The sequence below is a fragment of the Thamnophis sirtalis genome, unplaced genomic scaffold (genome assembly GCF_051295495.1).
Source record: "Thamnophis sirtalis isolate CommonGarterSnake01/CBP01778 unplaced genomic scaffold, rThaSir2_p1.2 scaffold_9, whole genome shotgun sequence".
Lineage (NCBI taxonomy): Eukaryota > Metazoa > Chordata > Lepidosauria > Squamata > Natricidae > Thamnophis > Thamnophis sirtalis.
Genome location: NW_028261389.1, coordinates 61,767,412 through 61,789,068, shown reverse-complemented (window position 1 = coordinate 61,789,068; position 21,657 = coordinate 61,767,412). Strand labels below are relative to the sequence as shown.

Genomic DNA, 21,657 nt, shown 5'->3' with positions numbered 1-21,657 from the left:
ACCAAGTTTTAGGAAATCGTCTTATGAAACACTTTTATTAGTATTCACCTGAGTACAATTAGTATAAACCAAATTCCCAACAATCCTCGCACCAAAATGAACCCAATTGTTTGCATGGAGCTAGCTCCGCAATGCATTATTTAGAGTCCATTAATATAAAGTACACTGGCGCTGACACTGGCGACTTCTGTAAAAAGTAATGAGGTTGTAATAAGAATAACGATGAGTCCCATTAGCCTTCTTTCCTTCTTCATATTTGCATTGTCAGTGTGGAGTTACATGCTGAGCATAAACCTGTTACAGATGAGTTTGGGAAAATATAGTACTCCCTGCCCATTTCTAATTGTGTTCAGTTGCATGCTTAGGGCTGGAATCTTTGTTCTGTATTTGTTGATTATATTATCAGTCCCTGTTTCCTTGTGACAAATATTTCAATTTCCTCTTTTGTAGAATAATGTTTGATTTTTTAATTTAATAGGTAAATAGATGTAGTTATCAAACTAGCTTGATTTTTTTCTTCCCCCAATCCTGTTCACTTTCCCCAATCCTATTATTATTGATTCAAGTACTTACCATAACTAAAAGCACATCTGCACTTCCCCTTATTTCAGCTGGAAAACCCTTAGCTTGCTATTCTTTACAGATATGTCTATATGATGTAATCTTCCTTTCATTCTCATCCGATTGCTGAAGTCAGCTAACTTCAGGTTTGGAAATCAAATGTGAAAGTTGTATTTTCCATATTTTCCTGGCAAAACTTTGCTATCTGTATATTTGGTGCTTCAACTGGGATTGTCCTACTTCCTTTTGGTAGATTCAGCTACTTCTGGTAAACTCTCTCTAGTCATTACCATCTTTCCTTCATGATCATTTTAATTGAATTGCTAGACTGGTATGACTGCAAAAAAGGAGCACCAATACTAGCATTGCTAGAGAAAGCTTACTTATACATGTGACTTTCCTGGATTTCTACATCCTCTTCTCTTTGACAGTTTCCTCCCTTTATTTTTTTCCCCTCAACTCTAGCGTTTCCTAAAAATTGGCAATTGAAATTGGAAGGCCATATGATTATACTTCAGGAATGTTCAATTGAAAACAAGGGCAGTCTAGTCGGCTCCTTCCAACTTTGTGATTGTATGTATTAGTCATTAGAAGCAATAGCATTTTTAATATCTACTGAATGCAAACAATGTCTTTGAAACAGCATTATAACAATATTATATGTTTCTATAGTATTCTTCCTTATAAACATGTAATTAGTCCTAAAAATGCAGAGATATTTTTAAAGTTATATGCAACTACTGGTTAAAACTTTTATTTTAAAAAAAGTGTCCTGTAATTTGAAAGTACAGGTGAATTAATTCAGATTTATAATAGAAGGTATTAAGATTAGTTATGAAAACAAAAACAAAAATAAATAGCAATAATAACAATAAAATGGAATATGGAAAGGAGGTTTTTGGATTTGCAGCCTAACAAATCAATATTTTCTTTATTTGCCTAAATTCACTAATAACAATGAAAACAAATGTTTATGAAATTATTTCTCTGTTAGTTGCAGGAGCACACATCATTGCATTTGTATTGCTGTAATATTTAATATTAATCAGTAGAGCACAAATGATATGGTTTGAATGAGCCAGTGAATATAATGAAAGCTTTTAGTTGTTGCATGACATAAAGAACATTAAAGTAGTTCAGTCTAATGCTAATTTTCATAGCATTGTAGTGTGACATATTAAAAATACCCAACCATTCATTTGTTTCTCTTCCAGCCAGGTTTTAACTATCAGCAAGAATAAACTGCACCACATGTCTCCTCTTTGGCGGTAGAGATGATCCAATTCTTTGATGCATGAACTTCAAAAGTATATGTACTATTTATTCTGCTTGTGGGATTTCTTTTTTGCTTCCGCACACTATAAACATAAGAAACATTTATAGAGTGTGAAAGTATAACAAAATCCCATAAGGAGAATAAACCACTACATATACATGCATCATAAGGTTAATCATCCCCATTGTCAAAGTGAAATGCAATTCATTGTTGTTAATAATGGCTTACAATGGTCTAGGAGTGGGGGAACCATGTCATCTCTAATTCTGTTGCTAAAAATACGACATTGAGTACACGGCCTACAAACAAAAACTTTACTCTTTGCTCTAATGGTAAGCCTTAGAATCTGAATATAGTGCGATTACAACCAGTGTTTCAGAGGTGGGTTGGTCCTGGTTCGGGCAAACTGATAGTGGCGGTGGAAGGAGGCTGTGCTCACCCACCCATATGCTTCTGAGAATGGTAGTGGCTGTGGCGGCTTGCGCACACGAGCAAACCAGTAGTAAAAAAAAATGGAAACCCACCACTTCAGTGTTTCAATGATTCACATTCATGGGTCCTGCTTGCCCACCATCTGAATGCCTGAATGAGTTATTGGGGATAAATTGATTATTAGATAACCCATAGCCATAATTACTGGGTAGAGTAAAATAACCATTTGTCATTGCCGGCTAGGTACTCTGCATTATTTCCAGCAAGAATCGGAAGATGCAAGAAACTTTATATCTGATTTCTCCATGGCTAGTGGTTTTCAGCTCACTGTAAGAAAAAAACTAGAGCAAGATACACACTCAAATGACAGAGCTGTCTTTTAAATCTCCACTTGTTTTCACAGATTATTTAATATGTAGCAAATTATGTTTACATAATCCATCAATCATCCCTTTCATCTACCTGTGCTGACTGGTGGGCTCCTGGATAATTAACAGCCATGGATTAGTTTGCAGTTTGAACGGGGCAATTCTGCCTGAATAGCCAAAGGAATAGTAACCAATGTAGAAGTGTTTTCACTGAGAGAAAACACTTCCAGTACTCAGACTGCTTTGCAGGAAAATTATTCTCACTTTGACAGGCTTTTGAAATAAATCTTTTGCAAGGTGCTTCTTAATTTGAATTTGGAGAAAGCATATTTCAAGTTCCAATCCTATGCACAAGTGCTTCTGAATGAAAATGAATAAGGTTGCATCAACAGCTGTCAGAAATTGTACTTGTGCTGTATTGACTAAAGACACTTCCACACAGCTACATGCTTTGCCTCTCTTATCTCCTGGCACACACACACACAAGATACCTACACCAGCATACCTACACCCGTGAAAATCTACAAAACACACACACACACACACACACACACACACACACACACACACACACACACAGTTTGTTTTCGTAGATTTTCAAGGGTATAGGTATGCAGGTCTTGGTGTATTCGGGTCTTTTCCCGTGTAAGATTGATAGTATCTTGCCGACGTTTCAATGAGGTCACACTTGTCATCTTCAGGCTGGTGCCTTTGGCTTTGTGCTTGTGTGAGTAAAGCATGATTGGAGCTGCCGTTTTTCTATAAATATAGGTGGGGATGTGTGGAATGTTGGCTTTGTTGCTTTAAACAGATTGGTTGGCTGTGTTGTCACATCTTGATTGGTTGATGGAATTGATGTTTGGTGAGGGTGATTGGCGTTGGTGTCCTGTGTTGTTCTGGTTCCTGTGTTGGTTTTTGTGGCTGGGACTCATTTATTGAATTAGGGCTAGTTTCCAGATGTCTGATAGGCAGGAGGTATCATCACGTTTATTCATGTTGTGGGGGTGTTTCTCTATTTTGATAGCTTCCATAATTATTCTCTCGTTGAAGTATTCAGTTTTGGAGAATAATTTGGTTCCTTCAAAATCAATTTCATGTCCGGTTGCTTTAAGGTGCTGCAAAAGGGAGGAAGTTTTTTCTTCTTTTCTGACTGCATTCTTGTGTTCTGCAATACGTGCATTTATTCTCCTATTAGTTTGTCCAATGTATGTGGCTGGGAAGATTTTGCATGGTATTTCATAGACTCCTTGGTTTTCTAACAATGTTGGCTATTTTTTTGTCAGTGTTGAAGGCTGTCTTGATATTGTGTTTTTGGAGAATTTTGCTGAATTTTATATGTGGTGTCTCGGTTCTTGGGGGTTGGCTCCTTTTGAATTAAGTTGGTAATTATGTTTTTTTGGAATCCGTTGGAAATTAATACGTTTGTGAGAGTGTGTAATTCAGTTTTCAGGTGGTCTTTATCAGCTAGGCGTTTGGTACTGGAGATGAGGGTCTTGGCTACGGAGTTGATCTATGCAGGGTGGTGATGAGATTGTGCGTTTAAGTAGCGGTTGGTGTTTTTTTTTTCCTGGTAGATGGTTTGTCCTAGAGAATAATTGGTTTTTTTGTAGATTAGGACATCCAGAAAGGGAAGTTGGTTGTTAGCTTCTATTTCCATAGTAAATTGTATTTTGGGGTGTAGGCTGTTGAGATATGAGCCAAGGTGGCGCAGTGGTTAAATGCAGCACTGCAGGCTACTGCTAGATCAGCAGGTCAGCGGTTCAAATCTCACCGGCTCAGGGTTGACTCAGCCTTCCATCCTTCCGAGGTGGGTAAAATGAGGACCCAGATTGTTGGGGGCAATATGCTGACTCTCTGTAAACCGCTTAGAGAGGCCTGAAAGGCCTATGAAGCGGTATATAAGTCTACTGCTATTGCTATTGCTATTGCTATCTGTGAGGAAGTTGTCCAGTTTCTCTTTCCCATGTGGCCAAATTATGAAAGTGTCATCTACATATCTAAGCCAGAGTTTGGGTGTGCGTTCAGATTTATCTAAGGCGTTGGTTTCAAAGTGTTCCATGTATAGGTTTGTGATGATGGGTGAGAGGGGTGATCCCATATGTGCTCCTTCTATCTGTTTGTATCTTTGTCCATTGTGGATGAAGTATGTGTTGGTTATGCAGTGGTTGGTCAGATCTAGGATGTGCTTGCGGGGAGTTGATTTGTTTTGGATGGCTGTCAAGGCTGCTTTAATAGGCACTTGGATGAAGAAGGATATGACATCAAAGCTCAAGAGTAGGTCGCTGGGTTGTAGGTTTTGTTTCTTTATTGTTTCTATGAAGTGGATTGAATTTTGTACGTGTGAGATGATGGGCTGAAGTTGTATGGCAAGAAATTTGGCAAGATTCTGTAGAGGTGAGCCTATAGAGCTGACTATGGGTCTGAGTGATGTTCCTTCATTGTGTATCTTGGACAGGCCATAGAACTTGGGGCATCTGGGTGATTTTTCTCTAGGGATGATTCTTTGTGGCTCTCTTCACTGATGGGAGAGACTTTTATTTTGGATTTGGTGTTTTTTTCCAGGTAGGTGGTGGTGTCTGTGTTTAGAGGTTTGTAAGCGGTTAGTACTCCAAGACCCCGCTTACAAACCTCTAAACACAGACCCCACCATTTACCTGGAAAAAACCCCCAATCACGCTTTACGCACACAAACACGAAGCCAAAGGCACCAGCTACTGGATGTTCAAACTCATTCTTTGGTGTGACTGGGGGAGATGTTGGTAAGGCATAAAAACAAATAGTCTGACAGAAAACTCACTTTGCTACACCCAAAGAAAATTATCCTTGCAACATTTCTTCTAGATTGCAAATTAAATTAACTATGGATCAAACATGACTTTCTAGTCCCCCTGCAATATAATGGAGATCCAGAATTGATACTAATCTCAAATTTGTGTAGTCCCCCTGTGTGAAAGGGACCTTTCACAATCAAGACAATTTTTAGAAAAGGAGAGTTTTTGCAAAACATGATCTAAATAAAGCAGCAGCTGGTATAATTATTTATTTAACATATTTGAATTGCTACCCATCTCACATAGTGACTCTTGGGGGCATAATACATAATCAAATACACAAAAACCAATAAAATCATAATTTAAATTAAAAATAAACCCTAAGTAAAAAAGAAAATGGTGGCCAACAAACAGTGAGTATATAGTTAACATTAATCATGAAATAGGCTCTACTCTACCTACCATGGGGTCTCCAGGCTCATTGACAAAAGCATCTTTTGAGGATCCTCTAGAAGGCTAACAGAGTTATGGCCAGACTTACCCAGGGGTTGGCTGCTATGGGTTCTCCCGGGTTCGAGAGAACCCGTAGTTAATATTATGGTCCGTTCAGAGAACCTCCAAAACCCACCCCTGCTGGCCCTACCCAACCCACCCTGCTCCTGACACCCCTCCCCTCCCAGGAGGCTCTATGCAGACCATTTTGGATGTGAGATAAGTGCAGGGTTTGTGTGGAGGCTAGGGGGGAAGAAAAAATGGGTCTCCCAGAAGTTCTGAAAGGTTGGAAATAGGTCTGTTTCCAGCCTCCGGAGGGCCTCCGGAGCCTAGGGAAGGCAAAAATGCCTCCCGCCATGGTGCAGGAGGCTACCATGTCCATGGCCACCCAGCAACGGGGCAGAGAACCAATTGCTGAAATTTTGAAGCCCACCCCTGCTCTTACCTCATGAGGACTGATGTTCCACAGTTTGTTTTTATTGACTGGGAATTGAAGTCCACACATTTTAAAGTTGCGAAGGTTGGGCAACACTGATTTCAGAGTATTGGTGGTTGAACAAAGTTCTATGGGTATTTGGGACTCTAGTGAATCTTAGACTACTACCATAGTGTTTCTTTAGTGTGACAAAAGCAGATTGGCAGCTCAGGAGGCTCACTGGAGACCAGAAGAAAAAGCACTTGGCTAATGCATTAGGATTGTGCAAAAGGGGTCAAGCTTCCAGTGTGATGCCCTGCTTTCATGATTTTGATAAACGATGTAGGCACCTATGTGGGCACTCAGGCTGATGCCTGTAATTTCTAAGGCTGACCTGCACACCTCTGATTTGCACAGCAAATGGAATGTTTGGGAAAAGAAAGATGGATCACGGCCTCTGCATAATGCATCCATCTTGTTTTCAGCACTCTGAAAAATAACTTGCTTTCCTGAGGTCCTTCATAGGCCAGTTTCCCCCCCTTTCAGCTAATTCACTAAAAAGCTATAAAGACCTTATGTTGCCAGAAACTAATTTTTCTGTTTCAACCTCTATTTTGATGTTATTATTCTAGTTGTTGTCCAGGGAACGGAAATGTTATTTCAACTATTAGCAATCAAATCTGGTAATCTAACATCTTCAGAATTCAGTTGACATTTAAATATATAGTTTAAATACACACAGACACACACAGACACAGACACAGACACACACACACAAACAGTCTCCAAAGCATTCTGAAGCCTACATATAACTTGTGCAAAGTAATGTGAAAAACCAGTTTAATATTAGATGATACAATTTATTAGAATGATGGCTTAGATGTGTTTAAAAAACTCAATATGATCATTTATATGCTACTGAAACTTTTGTATATATTTGTAACCTTCAATTGGCTAAAGCTAGAATGTATAGTATGACAATTATTGAAACAAAGTAAATCAAATTAAATAATTTATAGAATTCTGGGACACAGAACTCCTGTAGGAATGAAATTTGGGAAACCTGTAACTGATTCAGCACCATCACCCCTTCTGATTACACTTCCCATATACCTGTAGATTGCAGGGTAAGATGGGGAGTTGTGTATCCTTGCTACCTTTCTTGCTTACCACTTGTCCTTGAAGTCAATCAGCTGGTGGCAATTGTGTAGGCGTTGCTTGCTTTGGAACTGAGGCTGAATTTGAAATATCTTAAGATGGCAGTGGCTGGTGAAGGAAGAATAAAGGGATGGTACTGATGCTTGGTGGTAAGGTAGGATTTGGGAACACACTGGAATGAGGAGTAAGATGGCAATTTTCCTTGTGGTCCATGGCTCCTTTTGTTCCCCCGTTCTTCAGCAAAATGGTAGGCACTCCAACAGAGAAGGAGGAGGAGACAATGACTTCATTTGGGCTCTCCTGAGCATTGTGATAAGAAAGAAACAGCACAATCCTATATTATGTGGAAAGAAGAATAAAACGGGTTACAAATAGTCTAGTATTAAATAAATGGCCAGTGATTCCTAGTTATTTGATTATTAGCTGGGTCACATTCTGCTTTGATAGTTATACAACTGTAAATTGATTTTCTTTATCTCAAATGCAAGTGCTTTAAGAATCTGAGTGCAGTGCAGTAAGACAAAATCTACATTACTGTACTGCATCATACTTCTGATGTACCAAGGAGGTTATTTTGTTGGTTTGACTACTTTTTAAATTAGCATTTTAAAATAGCATAAGGAACTTGGTGTTCCCTATAAGATGACATTCTTTAAATTAATATAAATTGAAATAGAAAGGGGAATGATGCATATTTCATGCATCCTTGTTCTGTAAATAGTCACTTTCTCCTTTGATACAGACAATTCTGTTTCACAACACCTCTGTTTCATTTTCAAGTACATATTTTGCCCTGAAATCCCAGTGAGATATTTTTACCATCATCACATGATACTTCAGTCAAAAACATTTTCAGAGGCTCATCCTTTTTACCATTCTCTTGTAGGTAAATGCAATGTTAAAATTTAACAGATGCCATATTAGAGTCCTGGTCAAGAATTAGCAAAAGCTGGCAATTGAATTAGTGGGGGAATATGGGGCATGAAATCTGTAGAGTAAAGCATCATTTTTGATGGTACGCTGGACAGATGGCCTGAATTCACACATGGTGCTAAGCCATAAGTTATGGGGTTACTATAATGAATTATTTATTTAAACATTTAATATGAAACTATGTACAATTTTTGGCTTAATTATTGCCGCTCCAATTTACCATGACATCCAAAAATTTGTTTACGGTATCCTGGATTATTTCTCATTTGATTTTATGCCCTGCCAAAGCTTCTATCTAATATATAAAAGTGTAAATGAAAAAGAACTAAACCAAAAAAAAAGGGAGGGGAGAACCAAGTCAAAACATGGACCAATAAAATTTAGTTGTTTTGTAATTTGCAAGACTCACTTTGATTTGTTTCCAGCTGGTTCTGCAAATCACAATTAGACAAGGCCCAATTCAGTCTGATGTGTGAATGCAATCATTAATTTCAGAGAAAATGAGGGTAAACTTTCAGAAATAAGCCGCTATAAAGAAGTGATAGAAATTGCAACATCTACCATAAGGTAAATTAACTAAACATTCTCTCTCTCTAATACTTCAGGAGAAATTCAGTTACAAGATACTATCCAAGGATTTGAATTGGTGGCCTTTTCCTGACTCTGGGAACACTTACTCTAATATTAATCTGTAGTCATCGAAAACACTTGAAAAGCAAGAAAAGCACTTGGCATGCTTAACTGAAATGGATTCTTTATGTCAGAAACTACTTAAAGACAATTATTAAAAATAACAACCAACAGCTCCTCTTTTCTACCTACTACAAGGTCCTATATTCTCAATCACCAGGTACTGATGATAGCCTTCGGAAGAGACAGTTTCAAAATATCCACTACTTCCTGTAGCAAGGAGAAAATCTGGATCTTGGATTGCAACACCAACTTCAGGAAAAATGGTATACAAGGACAAGCTTCTAGCATCTTGCCATCATTTTTTCCTGCTTGCAGCCAGATTCTGTTGGATAATCCCTATGATACGAGGAACTTATGGCCAGGAATATGCCCATTCCATTCGACTCGACGGAGATGTGATCTTGGGAGGACTGTTTCCTGTCCATGCCAAGGGGGAAAGAGGAGTACCTTGTGGTGAACTCAAGAAAGAAAAGGGAATCCATCGGCTTGAGGCAATGCTATATGCAATTGATCAGATCAATAAGGACCCTGACCTTCTTGCCAATGTCACATTAGGTGTTCGAATTCTAGACACATGTTCCAGAGACACTTATGCCCTGGAGCAGTCATTAACTTTTGTGCAAGCTTTGATAGAAAAAGATGGGTCTGATGTGAAATGTGCTAATGGAGATCCTCCTATTTTTACCAAGCCAGACAAGATAACCGGGGTAATAGGTGCAGCGGCGAGTTCAGTGTCCATCATGGTGGCTAACATTTTAAGACTTTTTAAGGTAAGTGTATCTTCATTTTCTATTTTTAGAAACAGAGGCAAGTATTACCACTCTAGCTGCATGGTATCATAGCAAGGAATATATCAACACCGGATGTGGGGGTGATTTGGCTGCAACATCTGTCACCTTATGGATCACCAGGTTGATCTGACTGATCTTGCTGGCTAGTTGTGTGTCCCCTTCCTTACTCACTGCTCCATATGCATCCCCTCCCAAAACTGCATACTCAATGGAAGAGGATGACATCCCAGATAGAAGTGTACCAATCTTCACCCAAGATATACAATAGTTGTGCTCCCTGGTAGAGACTATATTATGACCTGCCAAATGTATTTTGCCTCAAATATGATCACACCAGTGTCTGAGTAAGGATAGTACTGGAATTGACCATTATTGATATTGATACAAAGTAAAACCATTGTTTAATGTTATGAATAATACTGTAATATATTCTTATCTGCAATACTTAACTGAAAATACTTCATATTTTAAACTTTCTTAAATATCAAGAAAATTCTAGCAGAAAGAAAAACAAAACAAAAGTCATAATCTAAGCTGGAAGAGAATGGAGAAATAGTAATGGGAGAAGCAAAAATAGCAAAAAAATGGATTAAAATACAATTAAAACCAGTTGTGACTGCTCATGACAAAAGCTGTAGATCATACTAAAAACCTATCTAGTCCAGAATTCTACCAGTTGTTCTTAGGAAATTACAAGCAAGGTCTAATTGAATTCATGTTCACCAGCAATTACTCCTTTAAGGGCTGACATCTAATAAATCACATATGCAGGTTTAGATTTATGTGTAAGAATATACTTATTATTTAAGAATTTTAATTGCTTCTATTTAATGAAGTAGTATTTGGAACAACACAGAATATTTTTTAAAGATATACCAAAATCAAGCTGTTAAATCTTGATTCGGAAGAAATGGCACAGGTCTAACAACTAATTTAAAGCCTGGTAAAATAAAGTCTTAATCCATTTCTAAGAATAAATAGATAAAGCTCTTAAGGAAAGGAATTTGAAATCAAATAAGAGACTCACTACCAAAAAGTATCTGCTTTAGTCACCACATTCAATATTTCTTAAATGGAAGGTTCATAAAGGAGGAGGTAATTCATTAGGCATTGAAACCCTAAGTAGAGCAACATAGAAGGGCTGTGGTGGCTCAGTGGCTAAGACACTGAGCTTGTCGATCAGAAAGGTCAGCAGTTCAGCGTTTGAATCCCTAGCACCAAGTAATGGAGTGAGCTCCTCTTACTTGTCCCAGCTTCTGCCAACCTAGCAGTTTGAAAGCATGTTAAAATTCAAGTACAAAAATAGGAACTACCTTTGGTGGGAAGATAACAGCGTTCCGTGTGCCTTCGGTGTTTAGTCATGCCAGCCATATGACCACGGAGACATCTTCAGGCAGCACTGGCTCTTTTGAAATGGAGATGAGCACTGCCTTCTAGAGTTGGGAACGACTAGCACATATGTGCGAGGGGAACAGTTTCCTTTACCTAATGCAACATAAAGAGGTTAAAATTAGATCTTTTCATAATATTTAGATTTGTATATTTGTTCTTTCTGTATTATTCTTCATGTGGATTTGGAAAAGAAAAAGAAATGGATTTTCAAAAAGACATTTAGACTTGAGTCTTCTGGATTCTGGAATTGTTGATGCAGAGTTTTGCCTGGAGAACTTTGTTCAGGAACCTGTCATCATAATGAATGATTTCACTGAAGTTAATATAGCTACCAGGTGAATTAACTCTTATGGTACAGACAACTTCTGATTAATTATATATTGTTCTAGGCTGGTTTTGTTTGATTATAGAATCATGCATGATCAGTTGTCAATTTTACATACGTACGTACGTGTGTGTGTTTATAAAAGTGCCAAGCAGGTAAACAGTGAAATATGTTTGAAATCCAGAAATAGTGGTATGTGTAAAATTACATATAAACCTGCACCATGATTATAAAAAAGGTAACCTTTCAAGTTTTACAAGCTTATAACTTTCCCAAGATGAATTTTAGCTGCTCACTTCAGAATAATAATCACGTTGACATGTTATTCTTGCAATTCATAATATATTTGTTTAAATCATAAAGTATAAGCACTGGAAAGGTAAACCTGCCACATCTTAACTTGTCAAATGTAGTGGATAGATGAATTCCACTGGAATCCATTAGGGAGCAACATTTTAAAAAAAGATTTGGTGGATAACCAATTGATGGCACACTGAATTTGGGATATGTTCAATATATAGCAATAGCTATAGCTATTAGACTTATGTACTGCTTCACAGTGCTTTACAACCCTCTCTAAGGGGTTTACAGAGTCAGCCTATTGCCCCCAACAATCTGGGTCCTCATTTTACCCATCTCAGAAGGACTGAGTCAACCTTGAGCCAGGTGAGATTTGAACTGCCAAATTGCAGGCAGCTGACAGATAGCAGAAGCAGCCTGCAGTACTGCACTCTAACCACTGCACCACCAAGGCTCAATATATACCGTACTAAGAACAGATTTGGAGAGCAAAAATTGGGACAATATTAGATAATAAAAAAGTTAAGAGCAATTTTTTTGTTCGTAATTGCTACCATATAGTAGGTGTCCAATTTTTGCAGTGTAGATCTGATAGCCTACCCTATCCTCTTATTAAGATTTATAATCCTGCTCCTAGGAGGAATGAAACAAATCAAATTCTGCTCATTTTTTCTTCTGTATAATCATGGCACTCAGCTGCAAGGGTTAATTGTATGCACTAAAAAGAGTTCTGTGTTTCACTCTTGAGAACATTAAAATTCTGTTTCATTCTTAAGAGCCTGTGAACGATAGCCAGAAAAAGAAGCCGATCAGGTTGACTTGTTAGAGATGAAAAGAAAAGGAGGGCATCACCACCTAGTTCCAAAACACTCTTATTAAGATACATTTGAAAGACGGATAGCTATATGATTTCATACAACCTGGTTTGTAAAAACATAATGCATAGATGATACTTAATCTTCCTTTGCTAATACACAAAGATATCAAGTGCTCAGCAACTTTAAAAAGAATTAATTTCATCATATTCCTTTGCTTGTCATAGTTGGGTAGACTTTAGCCCCATTATATTAATTATTTCCTAGAATGATTTGATTGCTTATTTGTACTCTATGACTATCATAAAGGTTTGTATCTTATGATTCATGGTGAATGTATCTTTTCTTTTATGTACATTGAGAGCATATGCACCAAAGACAAATTCCTTGTGTGTCTAATTACACTTGGCCAATAAAGAATTCTATTCTATTCTATTCTATTCTAAACACATGTAATGTTATTTGGTAGGATAGCTGCTTCTTATTCCTGAAACTGCTCAGGAAAAACACTTATTATTCTCAGACCATTCATTTCTTTAAACTATAGGTCCACAGTGTTGCATGAAAGCAATCCTTCATAAAGTTATGTCACATAAATGAAGATTTGAAGGAATAATACAGAATTCTGAATCCTCCTTGACTACAGTTTGGTCTTTAGTAAGGATCATAACATAAGATGCTGCATATTTATTTGTTTAAATTGTTGGTTAAAATTTCATCCTATTAAATAATATGAAATTAACAAAATGCTGATAGACATTGCAATTAGTTAACATCGTCTCTAATACAGGGTCATCTAAATTATAGCTCTCTCTCTCTCTTTTTTTTAAACTGCCGAAGACAGTGAAGGAGACAGATTTAAGAAACTAATCCCTGTAGAACATGCATTAACTGTGACTTGAGAACAGCAAAAAGAAAGGGAGCCTATGAATTGTCTCAGATGCCAGCAATTTGTCTTTTGAAAGCATGACAGCTACTTCCTGATTGCCATTATGCAATGCAATTGCAAATAACATTCCACTGCAGTCTTAATCAATACAGGATCACATGATACTCCTTCTGGGGACAGCTTCTACTTACCCATTTAATTGATGTAACACAGTTACTAGCATGAGGAGGAGGCATCTCTTTTAGGTTTTAATTAGATATTCTTCCCACTATCTTTAAGAAGGGTGAGGAAGGAAATTCAAAGAGCTATCTATGAAGAAATTAAATCTTGGGGCTTGTTCATATTTCGATGTGTAAATATTAGAAAATTAGTTCTTAAGGAGGGGAATTAAATATGCAACTGATTGGTTCTATGAGTTTTAAGAAACATTTATTTCACAGTAATCTGTAAAAATAAATCTTAAAACAGGAATTGAAGGCTAGCTTTGCAGTGGCAGAGTTTACATATTATACCAAATCTTAATGTGACTTATTCTGGGTCTGTGTGATTTGTGAATCTAGCTGCTTTGACTTGTAAAATGAGTTTTATGATTTAGTGTTATATAGAAGCTGGCCACTATGACTTCTGCAACCAAACTTGGTTAAAACAAATATTGAATAATATGTTATGCGTTTGTTGCAATCAGTGAGATATTATGGTAGCTTCCTTTATATGACCAACCCATCTTTCTACTTAAAACACATACACACAGGCATATTTTTTCAAACATTCCTTTATACTTTATTGAAATCAAGAAAAAAACTAGGTTATTGTTATCCTAATAGCAACTAGATTTATAGAAGTTGGAATTACAAGATCAAAAGAAGCTAAATTTTAATTTAGTTCCCATTATAGTAATATGTTGTTGCTAAATAATTCTGATTGTCCTAATAAATGCAATACACTACTGAGGCCATTGGATAGATTGTGTATTGCATTGACTAATGTAGAAGGATTAAAATGAAAGTTATGCGTCCTATGTTCTAAATCATGAACAGATGTCAGTACTAACACACTAGAAGCTCTGAAGTGTTCATTTCTTTCCCTGATGTGTATCTTTCTTTCACTTCAGTGGACAGAAAGTTGATGTGAGAAAAGGTTGTATTGCTGATGTTTGTGAAATGGAAACCTGCTATGAATACACATCAGTGAACTTTAAGCAATGTACCACAAATGAATTTTTGACTGGTGCTTTGATTGTCCCTCCAATTGAAATTCACTATCAAATTTTAGTAATTTATAGTTGTTGTTGTTAGTTACAAAGTCATGTCCAACCCAGCATGACCCCATGGACAATGTTCCTTCAGGCCTTCCTGTCATCTACCATCCTCTGGAGACCATTTAAGCTCATGCCTACTGCTTCAGTGACTCTAGCCAGCCACCTCATTCTCTGTCATCCCCTTCTTTTTTTGCCCTCAATCTTTTCCAGCATTAGGCTCTTCTCCAGTGAGTCATTTATAGGGATTGTATTAATTTGAATATTGAGTTATGCTGAGTATTGAATTATGCTTAAAAAAACCATGTAAAGATGGTGAACTGGGAAGACATAATTTGTGTTATTAAGAATGAAGTGGATAACCTGTGATAGCAAATGTTTTTGTATAGGAAAGCTGATGAACTGATTAAGGACAATCAATAGATCACTCAAAGGGAAATTGCTGTCCCTTTGGCATTTTACAGAAATGTATGGGTCACATTATTTATGTTCTTCAGCATTAATACGTTTGTGGCAAGATAAATTTCTCACATGCTGATGGCAGAAAGGAAACTGGAAGAGTTGAAATTAGCCAGCAATTGTTGTCAGTTGTTAGGAGAACAAAGGTGAGGAAATTCTTCACAAGATTATGACAGCACATGAAACATGGGCTCATCATGATGACCCCAAAGAAAATGTTAGTCCATGGAATATGAATTATGGTATATAGAGCTTCATCTCTTAAAAAAGTATAAAAATGCAAGTTTCAGTAAGAAAACATAGGGTTACAGTTTTTGGAATGCAAATATCGTTACTTGCGTAGATTTCTTTGGATCTAGCACCTTAGAATTACAACATTAGAACACTCAAAATTTTGAAATAAAATCAAGCCAAATTTGGAAGCACGGGAAGAAAGTTTCCTTGCAGCATGGACATGTTAGGCCTGATACATCATGAGCCACCCAAAAGGCAATTGCAAAACTGAACCTCACTATTTTCCCCATCTGCTATATAAGTTCAGGTTTGGTGTCATGCAGCATTCATCTTTTCCAAAATGTAAGGAATATATTTATCGGTATATGTTTGACTCGAATAAGTTGAAAGAACTATCATGGCATGACTGAAGATATAAAATGTGGGTGTTTTTTTTCACTATGGACAAGCTTAAAAATATACAAAAGTGCAAACATTTCATTCAACTCTCGTAGTTAACATTGCTTTTTAATTAACAAATATTGTCTGGAAAAGGAGCACTCCTGGCGATGGCAATTCCAGGAAATTAAAGTACAGGTAAGGAAAGAATTAAACATTCTGAACCTGGATTTCTGCAGTTGTTTATTTTCCTGTAAGTTACTGGTAATCTTTGTTTAGCAACTATTCAAGTAATGATCTGTTCTATGACTGGTCCTTGTACTTATGGCATTTGCAGGATCCCTATGGTCATCTGGTCAAAATTTGGGCACTCAGTAACTGGAAGCATTTACAATAGAGCAGGGGTGTTAAACTGGCGGCCTGCGGGCCAGATGCATCACGCACAGGCCACACCCACCCCAGCTTGGCAAAGGGGGAAAAATGTCACGATACATCATGTGATGGCATCATGATGTGGAAAGTTTGACACCCGTACAATAGAGTATTGTCTCTGATCATGTAATCACCATTTGCAACCTTTCCTGTTGAAAAAGTCAATGGGGGAAGTTGGATTTGCTTAACAAAAAATATGATTCACTTAACAATGTAGCTATTTCATACCATGAAAAAGGATACTAAAATTTGGTGAAACTCACTTAACAACTTCCTTGCTTAGGAACAGAAATTGTGGTTGCAACTGTGGCCGTAAGTTGAAGACTACCTCGATTGCTGTGTTTTATATATTCTATTCATACAATCATAGGAATGAATGATGGATATTTAGGTTAGTTTGAAGCATAGAGTTTTGGAGATTCTGCTATTGTCTTTCTCCGGACATTGTTCCTAGCTAAAACAGTGAAATGACCAAACTCTTGGTCTTATTGTTGATTTTGGTATCTGAATGTTCTCTTAGTCAATACTCATAACGTAAAAGACATAGTGATAATTCCTGTTAGTGCTACAGAGTGTTCATTTCATTACTTCTTTTTCTTAGCTACATTCAAATTTTATCTATCATGAATTCATCTTTTACAAACTTGTTTGCAAGGAAGATTGTTCCACATCAAGGAAGATTGTTACAAGAGTTGCATTTTATTAATAATATTGGTATTTTGAAAGACTATTGATAGACAAACATGCTTTTATTCTGACTTCAGAGATACAGATAGCACACTTACTGCACCAATGTTGCAATGATATATTTAAATAGCCATGAGTAGCCATGCAATGATCTATATATCAGTTGTAACCAAGTTAAGAGTATATTTCAATGGGGTGTTATTATAAGTAACTCTTCTGTTCTGCATATGTCCTTCCTGGTCTGGAAATGACTGCAATGTATGGGTATAGGTTTGAGAGACAATCTAGCCATCAATTCCCAAACACTTTTGTATATATTTTGTTGGAAAACAGAATTAGTTTTTAGATGCCACTAACATAATATATTAGCATTAACATTAGTTCAAACTAATTTTCTTCAGGTGAAATCATTTATTTTAAGATGTACAGATCATTGTACTAACTTTTTCATTAGTGTTTGGCATAAGAAAGAAAATTCAGTTGCACAAGATTTTTTGAGAGCCTGCAATGTCCCTGCAATATTACTAGACGTGAAGGAAAATAAATTGCTTTAAGAACATAATGGGTTTCCAGTGTCTTTTGAGAAAGTTGAGTGGGTAAGATTTTATTCAGTCTTCTGGCTCCATTCAGCTTTAGCATCATACGTTTGTTGCATTCATATCTTTAATTTGCATGAAAAAGATCTCTGATTCTCTCCTTAATATCTTCTAGTAGGATGGGAATAACTCTTATTTGAAACCATAGGGAGTTCCCAGAAATTATGTTAAGATTAATAGTTTGGTGTAAATTAATGCAAGTAGTTTTACAACTGATTGAATGAGTGCTGGATGGTCTTGTGAGGAGCAGCTTTTCTTTGTAGAAGTAAAATGTTCAGATGCTTCTCAAATGGTTGAAGTGCATGAAATGTTAGGAATACATAAATGACATTGGAAACACTGAAAGCCATATTTGTTTTTCCTGCTAATTTCAGTATTATCAAGCTTAACATGCCTTAAGTGAAACAGCAAACATTGTGATATATGTATATATATGTATATGTATATGTATATGTATATGTATATGTATATGTGTATGTGTATGTGTATGTGTATGTGTATGTGTATGTGTATGTGTATGTGTATATGTACATATGTACATATGTACATATGTACATGTATGTGTGTATATATATATATATATATATATATATATATATATATATATATATATATATATATATATATGTGTGTGTGTGTGTGTGTGTGTGTGTGTGTGTGTGTGTGTATATGTATGTGTGTGTGTATATATACATACATACACATACACACACACACACACACACACACACACACACACAAGACTGAACATGAGAAAATGCTCAGGTGGCAAAATAGAAGGTGGTGGGCAGCTTTTTTCCAACATATTTTTAAAAATTGGTTTGACATAGGGTTTTAAAATATGAAAATCCACATCTCCATTTAAAGTGGCACACAAATAGAATAGCTCTATTCAGGGGTGGGTTTCTCGCCCCGTTCCAACTGGTTCGGTTGGAACGTGGCCGGCAGCGTCCTCGTGCACGCGCGTGGTGCACGCATGCGTACTAGCGTCTGCGCGATGCTCCAGCTGCTCCTGGACGATCGCGCAGGCGCTGTATGCGTCCTGTGCATGCGTGGAAGCGCAGAACTCGTCAAAACCGGGTAAGGACCGCGGGCAGGTGGGCGCGCCCTTCGCCGTTCCCGGAAGTTACTTACTTCCGGGTTCGGCGACCAACCGGTTCGCAGGGACCGCCGCGAACCGGTTGAAACCCACCCCTGGCTCTATTTCTGCTTTCCAGCAAAGCAGGTACATGTGTGGATATTTAGGGATGACTCAGCATTGTGAAACTGAAACAGCTGGGCTATAGATCTGCAATATTACTGGCCACACAGGTAAGGACATATTTTGTAAGCACACAGGAGAAGAAAATCTGAGAATATATTTGAAGGCTTTTGATGGCATTATTTTGCAATTTCCACAGAGTTTGAAACAACTTCCCCTTCCAAGAAAATATGTTTGAAATGTAGGTGTTTTACTGGAGTTCATAATCCAACTTTTTCTCATTTTGCACAGAATGCAATCAGACCCAATAGCATCTCTATATTGGTTTACAGAATATATAAAACAGAAAATATCTGTTTGCTGGTGCTGCAGATTCAGAGATTCCATTTTGTGTTGTAACTAAGGTAACATATTTTGTTCATTGCCCTTCTGCTCATTTTCTACCTGCATCCTGCAAGTCTTGTATTTTTTCTGTACCCCTCAGGAGGAGCCATCTTCCAATTGGTCACAGTTGATTAAAAATAAATAAAAGTAATCAACAAGTAATTATGTTTCTTGCTTTCAGATCCTACAGGATATTTGTGCATTGCACTATTAACAAACAGCCATTTCAGAAATAGGAGAACACCATTAAGAAATCTAGGGTAATTCATATACATGCAGGTAATACTAATAATTCGATCGACAAACAGCAGTTTCAGAATGAGGAAAGGGAAATTTATTTAGATTTAACAGTCTGGGAATAAATGACAAGTCTCTGTACTCCTTTATCAGCTTTATAAGAGCCATGATGGTGCAGTGGTTAGAATGCAGTACTGCAGGCTTCTTCTGCTAGCTGCTGGCTGCCTGCAATTTGGCAGCTCAAATCTCAAGGTTGTCTCAGTCTTCTAGCCTTCTGAGGTTGGTAAAATGAGAACCTAGATTGTTGGGGGAAATATGCTGATTCAATAAACCACTTAGAGAGGGCTGTAAAGCACTGTGAAGTGGTATATAAGTCTAAGTGCTATTGCTATTTCTACAGTATTACTGTTTCACGTGCTTGGTTAATCTATGCTTTGTTCTGGTTTAAAAGCCTGGTTAAATCAGAATGTTCTTCTTTAGACATATTGAACAATTAAGCAGCAGAAGAGTAAAACAACCAAAGCTGAGTTCAAAAAAAGTTGTATAGAAATTTGGTTTGTTATGTGAAAAGACCCCAACTGTGTAATGTGAAATGAATTGACTTGAACCTTGGTTTTTCCTAAAATGTTGGAAACCAGCATTCAAAACTAATCAGTAAGAAATTATTGAACATATATGGATTGACTCTTATCATGAAGCAATACAAGGTGCACAAAAACAAAAAAATTAACATTAGTATAAAATCAACCGGAGTTCATCTGGGAGAAATTATGTTGAGCAGAAAAAATACTTCATTCATTATGAGCATCAATTAGATTAATCGTTCAGCCTCCAAAACAGAGAGATAATTTTATTTTACTCTACAGGCAAAAATAATGTAATTTCTAATGGCTTAGAGTTTAAATACTTAGGAGAACTGTCAGTAAGATGTATAGGTAATAGTTCATAAATACTAATTACAGAATTAGTCTCAGATTATCACCTTTTGATAATATGGATGATGATTGTTTTGTAGTTCTGAATATATTACAAGAGAACTATCATTATATTGAATACATCTTCTATCCTGTTGATAGCTATAATATCTCTGGTATGTAAGATATTTGGAAACAGTAAAATAAAAATGATATAAAAATAATATGAGAGAGATGATGATAGACTTAATACACTTTTTTAGATTTGAGAAGAAGTAAAGGAATTTATAGTTCATCTGCATGGTTTCCCTTGAATATTGAACATAAAAATGTAAAATATTTATTATAGTCAAAAACAATTAAAAACACTCAAGGAATAGTTAAAAGTTTGTTAAAGTATTCATGACTGGGAGAGACATAGGAACAAGGTCATCCAATGAATAGGCATTGCAACTAAGTCAGCCAATGGGAGCTTAAACAGATCTGTGCAGAGAACTGGAAATAGAAACTTAAGTAAGAAGTCTGGATGTGGCTTAGCAGTATTAAGCAGTCTGCTGCTTTGAGAAGTAAACTAGCACTCTGTCTGGGCCTGTCTGCTGAAATGAAGTTAACTGTTTGTGTTTGCCTATAACTCTCCTGCCTTGTGTTTACTTGAAAGAACCACCTGTTGGTATTGTACATTTATTCATCTATTCTTATGTATATAAATAAGTTAATGAATCCAGCTGAATCAGTTATCTGTGTATACTTTCTGGATTTGAATTTATGCAACAAACTCTGGCAAAGTTCTAAAACAGAATAATAACAAACAACAAAATCTGTTAAAGTCATAATTTGGCATCCTATCTGTCACTCACACAACACGGCCTAAACTATAATATAACATTAGTCCTTAAGTTGCAAAGGCCTATAGTATTTAGATACTAAAATGTAACAGGGTGATAATATCAAAGATTTGGTGCATTAATTGTGTAAAATAGCTATAATGTATTATTCATCAGGTTCTGATGAATCTAGATACTGAAGCTAGCTACTAAAGATAATTTTGAAAAAAATCTGAGAAAGCAGGGAGGATAATGCATTTTGATGCATGAATCTACGGTGTGCTTACTCTTGTCCTCTTCAGGTTTTGTGAAGATTTTGAGCACTGTGCCTTCAATTATATTTTACTCAAGAATGAGGACTGGGACTCCTGAATACTAAAACCTTGGCTTAAAACCAGAAAGCAAGTTTTCCTCCTTGAGGTTTGTTTCTCAACTAGCGAATAAT

General features: G+C 36.7%; 1 protein-coding gene across 3 annotated transcripts in view; it reads left to right on the top strand.

The window, feature by feature from the left end:
• The window catches only part of GRM8 (glutamate metabotropic receptor 8), a 523,312-nt gene that overhangs the window by 15,415 nt on the left and 486,240 nt on the right, over positions 1-21,657 (top strand). For all 3 annotated transcript variants that reach the window (XM_087723690.1, XM_087723687.1, XM_087723689.1), the window contains exon 2: positions 9,012-9,869. In XM_087723690.1, coding sequence (XP_087579816.1) covers positions 9,360-9,869 — 510 coding nt within the window. In that variant the 5' untranslated portion in view covers positions 9,012-9,359. The remainder of the gene's footprint in view (positions 1-9,011; positions 9,870-21,657) is intronic.